Consider the following 6380-nt stretch of genomic DNA (forward strand, 5'->3'; position numbering starts at 1 on the left):
ATTTCCTCATCACAATGATGGCACTGTTTGAACAACATAATTAACTCAAATCATATTTTCTTACTGGTGAGGTTGGCAGAGTATAATTGCATTAATTGGATAAAGAGCTGCCATCTGGGAGATGCATAATCTCGGCTCATATCCTATCATGTCTTTTCATGGTATTCAAGGAGTCTGCTGGTATCCAGGAGGATACCAGCAAGTCTCTATTGTATCTCTAGCTTCTTCCTTGATGGCTAGCAGCAGTCAGGTGGGCTAACATTACAGTGAGTGGAAAGTGTGTTCTCTGCTGCTATCCCTTGCCACTGAATTGTGTAGTGATGCAATGTGTTTTTTCAGCATCTCTGTATTTCCATTTATCTATGTACCTTTTTCTTGAAGGACTGTCTGAGGTAGATTTGAAAACTTCCTTGACTGGAATTTATTCTTCATTTGACAAAACTGCTTTTTGCTATTTTAAATTATCTATCTTTCTAATTATTGGTGGTTGTTTTTAATTGTTAGCCACCCAAAGTCATGTATGTGAGATTGGTGGTCACATAAAATAATAGTTAACTTGGAAAGAGTACCGTAGTTTACAATAAGACAGTCCCAGTTAAAATTAATACTTATCCTCTCCATGGCTGTCTGAGTTTTGGATTACTTAATATACTAGTCCAGAATTTGACACAATAACTTATTGTACCAATCCAACCAGACATGCATATAATGGCAGAATTTGTACTTCTTTCTGAACCGAAGTACATTTTGGTTTTGTCTGAAGTGTGAAAATAGCCAGTGTGTTTGTTTAACAAACGATGGCAAAAACAATCAATGGTATAGATCCGTGATGGCAAACCTGACGGAAATGGCACCCAGAGCATTTCTCAGGGCACGCTAGCCGTTGCCTATTGCTCTTCTGGGTTCTGATGTGGGTATGCGTACCAGCGAGCTAGTCTTTGCGCGTATTGGAGTACTGGAAACCATAAGAGCAACTCCCTGGTATATGCAGCAGAAACTGGAAGACCAAATGACAGTCACATATTCACATGCCGGACACCGGAAGCTCAGCTTCCCGGCACACGCATGTGTGTCGGGGAACTACTCTTCAGGTATCCAGCATTCTCCCATGCGCCTGCACATGCTCACATTTTGGCATTTGGTGCCAAAAAGGTTCACTAACACTGGTATAGATTGATGATGAATTTATTCATAGGGGAGTCTTCTAAAATTTATTTCAAATTTTGCATTAATGAGTTCAATTGTAATTTTACGTGGTGGACTATTTGAAATTGGGCAAAAGTAATTGATATTTTCTCAAATTTTGAGATATTAATATGATGAAATTGAACAATTAGATCACCAATATTAGGGTTTTTTAAAAAATGTATTCTTATATCCAAGATGGGTGCAGGCAGTGATGGGCTCCTACGGGAACGGTCAGGAACGCAGTTCCAGTAGCAAAATTTGGAGCTCCACCCCAGAGCACCCAATTTGCATTGAAAGATGTTGAAACAAAATGCATAAGCCCCGCCCATGGTGTGGTGGTAAAAATTTTTTGGTAGCCCATCACTGGGTGCGGGTTAGGCATTGATTTGAGACTGTGTTGTATTTACTGTTTTGCAAAAACTGAAACATTTAAAACATGTCACATTATTTATACTAGGATTTTAACTCTTTTCTTTCAAAAGGATTACTCAAAAAAGTGAATTTCCTTACATACTTTGATATTTTGGTTTTAGTTAATTGATTAATTTAAAGTAACTTAGTTAATTCAGGTAATTCGGGCAATGGGTGAAATTATGTCCATGGGAAATTTCAATTGTTTGAAAAACTGTCAGGCCTAGACTCTAGGTGGGTAAAAACCCTTATCGGCAATCAACTCAACAGGTGAGGCTGGCTTGAGGATATTCTCTGACCTCACCGCAAAAAGGGGGTTGGGGACAGACTTATGTGGCTCCATGCTAATCAGAAATATGATGGTGGTGTAGAAGCATTATACTGTATGGAAACTCAAATATAATAAAAGTATTATAGATAGTTTTCTTATAAACCTTATAAATCCTAGAAAAGTCCTGCTGGGCCTAATAAAATACCTTTTTAATTCAATCTTTTATTTCCACTGTGGGCCAACTAGATATAGAGGTTTATCTCATTGTACTTCATGATTCTTGACAAGTGTATTTGTTATTTTATGTACACTGAGAGCATATGCACCAAAGACAAATCCCTTGTGTATCCAATCACCCTTGGCTAATAAAGAATTCTCTTCTATAAAGAATTCGATCTGAATAAAAGTGGCATCTTCCTGCTTGTGGTCTTCAGTAATATATTCAGCAGCACAACACCTGCAATGCTTATAGTAACACATACTAATACTAATCACTAGCCATAGTAGCTTGTGTTTGTCAGTGCTTAACCTGATACCAATCGATTTGAACCAAACTTTGGTAAATGAAGATGACTTTCTGAGAATAAACCCTCTGAATCCAATTGGGCTTTGTGCTGCATAGAAACATACAGGATTTCACTGTCAGTCAATTTCCTTTATAATATGTTTCCTCTGACCAGTCCATCAATTGTTAACATTCCTCTTACGGATATAAGGATGATATGATTATTCTTAAATAAATGACTTATCTCTCCATTTGTCTGTTTTCTTTTTCCCTACAGAAAACGCCGTAAGCAGTTTACGCGGTCACAGCTGAAAAGGGCTTGTAGAATGCCGTGCACTTTAATTCTGAGGAAGGCCAAGTCCCTTATGACTCATAAAGAGACTCAAGAGAATTTGAGCAGTCATTCACAGATGAAGACACAGCAGTGAAAAGTTCTTATTTTGCGGCTATTTTTAAAAGTTCTGCCATCCAACCCCTATAACGAAAACCTTTTGGAAATTGGGCAGAAGTTTGTTGTTTTTCATATCTTTGCATCACTAAGACAATTGAGGGCAAGTCTGGGGATTATTTTACTAAGGAAGAAATCTCAGATCGGAGTCTCACCCTAAATGCAAAAACAATTCTGCGATAAAGCAAATAAGGATAGTGAATGATTTACCTAGATGTCTCTTCACTGCGCTATTAATTGCAGGCTCTTTTCATCGATGAAGGAACAGAAAATGCCTTTTTTTCAGGCAGATTCAGAAAATCTACTAGTTACTGATGAACTTTCTTCTGCCGTAGTGGTAATACATTTCATGTTTTCAGAGAAGTGCTGCCTTTTAAAGGTCTGCATATATTGCACTAGCCCATCCTAACTTTGGAGCTATGTCTGTTGAAGCACAATTGCCAAGTTGGATTGACATGATCTTTATTTTAAGGTGCTGTCCTTGAGACCTAGCGGTTTCATCAATACAGAGCATCTAATCTATTACTGAAGTGGAGAGAAGAAAAAAGGAGCAAAGCTATCTGAAAATCAGCATATATGGTCTGAATTATACATCCAAACATCATCAGTAAAGATCTCTAAAAGTTATTTTTCTGTTATATCCTGAACAGGAACAATGCTTCACCATGGTTTTTATGGATAGCAATTGCTTGGGCTGAGAGTTATTTCTTTAATGGAACTTTAATTCCCTGCCTATCATTATTTATAGAAACAGATGCATAATTTAGTGATCCTCTCCAGTACTGTAGCTCAGATAAAAAAGGTTCCCCCTTGATAGTTGATGGGAAGTGGCTTCGAAAAATAAATTGTATTTGCCTAGGTTGGAGAAAGGCATACATCTCTATGAACTCTCGACCTAAAGTAAAGCAGACCCTGCTTTCTCTCCCATCCATCTAAGATTTTCCCACATGTAGCCTACAGAACTTCTTTCTGTAATTCTGTAATTCCCCAGATCCATCTTTCATTTAGACTGCAGCGCTAAACGCCAAGGACAATGTCATCTATCTTGAGTGGAGCCAAATCCCTGTAAAACAGTAGTGACAGCTTACAGTTCACAATGGTAGGCAGGTTTTTTAAAAAAAAATTTACACTGCTTTTGTTTCTATAACCATCCTTCAACACATTTTTCTGATAAGAGACATTGTGGACTATTTGCCGGAATATGAGGCAACTTTATGGATACAGCATGAGATGATTTCTTCAGACTGTGGACGATAAAAACATAAATTTTGGTCCCAAAAACATAAATTTTGGTCCCAAATATTCATGTGGAGGTCCCCAAATATTTCTCTTTGTTGGAAGAGAAATTGCAGATGTGGAAGGATGACTGAGTTGCCTTAAGCTTCTCATAATCCAGCTCTGCATTGAGATTTAGTGGTAATCCAACTTTGATACACAAACTTTGCAAAAAGAAATCCTTAACTAGTAACTTGACTGGGACATGCTTGTATTCCGGGCTCATAAGTATTCATCTAGAAATCTCCCTCTTTCTCACCTTTTCCAATGCTTATTAGCAAAGGGCAGAAGTTGGCATTTTTAATACGTTATGCTATAATGAAGGCTGCTGTGTGGGAAAAGCTCATTTCATTACTGATGTAAGGCTTATACCTTAGCAGTAATTTTCTTGCTCTCTTTTCCAGATGATATGTGCTAAATGGGATTTTATATCCCTATTCCCTTATCAAAATAAAATAAAGCATTGAAGCAAATCATGATGCTCAGTGTGACAAACTTTATAATGATGGCGATGGTTTGGCATTTATATACTTCCTTTGACAAATTAGAAACATCTTTCACTTGTTCTGTGATTGGTTCCTCAAACAGGTTTATATAATGTATGCCGTATTTTTCAGAGTATAAGACACGCCGGAGTATAAGACGTACCTTAGTTTTGGGGGAGGAAAATAGGGAAAAAATATTTTTACCAGATATTAATCTGGCTAGTGTCCTTAGTCTGGTCAGTTTCAGCACATAATTTTATCCTCTGGTTAGGGCTTTAAAAAAACTTTATTTGGAGTGAGTAACAATGAAAGAGCTTGCAAGCCAGTAAAAGCTGGGAACATCATTAGCACCTGGAAAGAAACATTCGGAGCAAGTAGAACAATGGAAAAAACCCTGCAAAGACTTAGGGCTTGGAAAACATTCTTCACAGAGAATAACAATGAAAGAGCTTGCAAGCTGGTAAGAGCTGAGAACATTAGCAGCACCTGGTTAGGGCTTAAAAGAAACATTCAGAGCAAGTTACAGCAATGAAAAAAACCCTGCAAAGACCTGGGGCTTGGAGAACGTTCTTCACAGAGAGAAACAATGAAAGAACCTGCAGGGTAAAAGTTGGGAAGATAATTAGCAACTAGTTAGGGTTGTGGGGAGGGAGTTACATTCACAGTATAACAGGCACCCAAATTATCAGCCTCTTTTAGGAAGGAAAAAGGTGTCTTATATTCCAAAAAATACAGTACCTATTTACCTAGCCATATATGCAAAAAGGGAGTTAATTTTAGAGTGGCACAGAACCAGCAAATAGAAATTCCAAGTTCAGAATTTGCATCTTTCATGAATTAATTCAGTAAACCTAATCAAATAAGATTCCCTTTCATGCCTTATAGTATATGGATCACAATTCTCTCTTATTTATTTATTTATTTATTTATTATTTGGATTTGTATGCCGCCCCTCTCCGAAAACTCGGGGCGGCTCACAACAAGTGAAAAGACAATCCAATACATAATTCAATTAATTAAAATATTATAAATTTAAGAAAAACCCCTATACTAACATACACACACACACACAAGCATACCATATATAAATTCAACGTGCCCAGGGGAAGATGTTTAGTTTCCCCATGCCTGACGGCAAAGGTGGGTTTTGAGGAGTTTACGGAAGGCAGGAAGAGTAGGGGCAGTTCTGATCTCCGGGGGGAGTTGGTTCCAGAGAGTCGGTGCCGCCACAGAGAAGGCTCTCCCCCTGGGGCCCGCCAACCGACATTGTTTAGTTGACGGGACCCGGAGGAGGCCCACTCTGTGGGACCTAATCGGTCGCTGGGATTTGTGCGACAGAAGGCGGTCTCGGAGATATTCTGGTCCAGTGCCATGAAGGGCTTTAAAGGTCATAACCAACACTTTGAATTGTGACCGGAAACTGATCGGCAGCCAATGCAGACTGCGGAGTGATGGTGAAACATGGGCATACCTGGGTAGGCCCATGACTGCTCTCGCAGCTGCATTCTGCACGATCTGAAGTTTCCGAACACTTTTCAAAGGTAGCCCCATGTAGAGAGCATTACAGTAGTCGAACCTCGAGGTAATGAGGGCATGAGTGACTGTGAGCAATGAGTCCCGGTCCAGATAGGGCCGCAACTGGTGCACCAGGCGGACCTGGGCAAACGCCCCCCTCGCCACAGCTGAAAGATGGTTCTCTAATGTGAGCTGTGGATCGAGGAGGACGCCCAAGTTGCGGACCCTCTCTGAGGGGGTCAGTAATTCCCCCCCCAGGGTAATGGACGGACAGATGGGATT

The 6380-nt window shown here is 39.4% G+C and overlaps 1 protein-coding gene across 1 annotated transcript in view; it reads left to right on the forward strand.

The window, feature by feature from the left end:
- MTA3 (metastasis associated 1 family member 3) overlaps positions 1 to 2803 on the forward strand; it is a 141544-nt gene extending 138741 nt beyond the window's left edge. Inside the window, exon 19 of the mRNA XM_070734529.1 lies at positions 2653 to 2803. Within this exon, the coding sequence (XP_070590630.1) occupies positions 2653 to 2803 (151 nt within the window). The remainder of the gene's footprint in view (positions 1 to 2652) is intronic.
- Positions 2804 to 6380: the final 3577 nt, after the last annotated feature.

The sequence above is a fragment of the Erythrolamprus reginae genome, chromosome 1 (genome assembly GCF_031021105.1).
Source record: "Erythrolamprus reginae isolate rEryReg1 chromosome 1, rEryReg1.hap1, whole genome shotgun sequence".
Classification (NCBI taxonomy): Eukaryota; Metazoa; Chordata; class Lepidosauria; order Squamata; family Dipsadidae; genus Erythrolamprus; species Erythrolamprus reginae.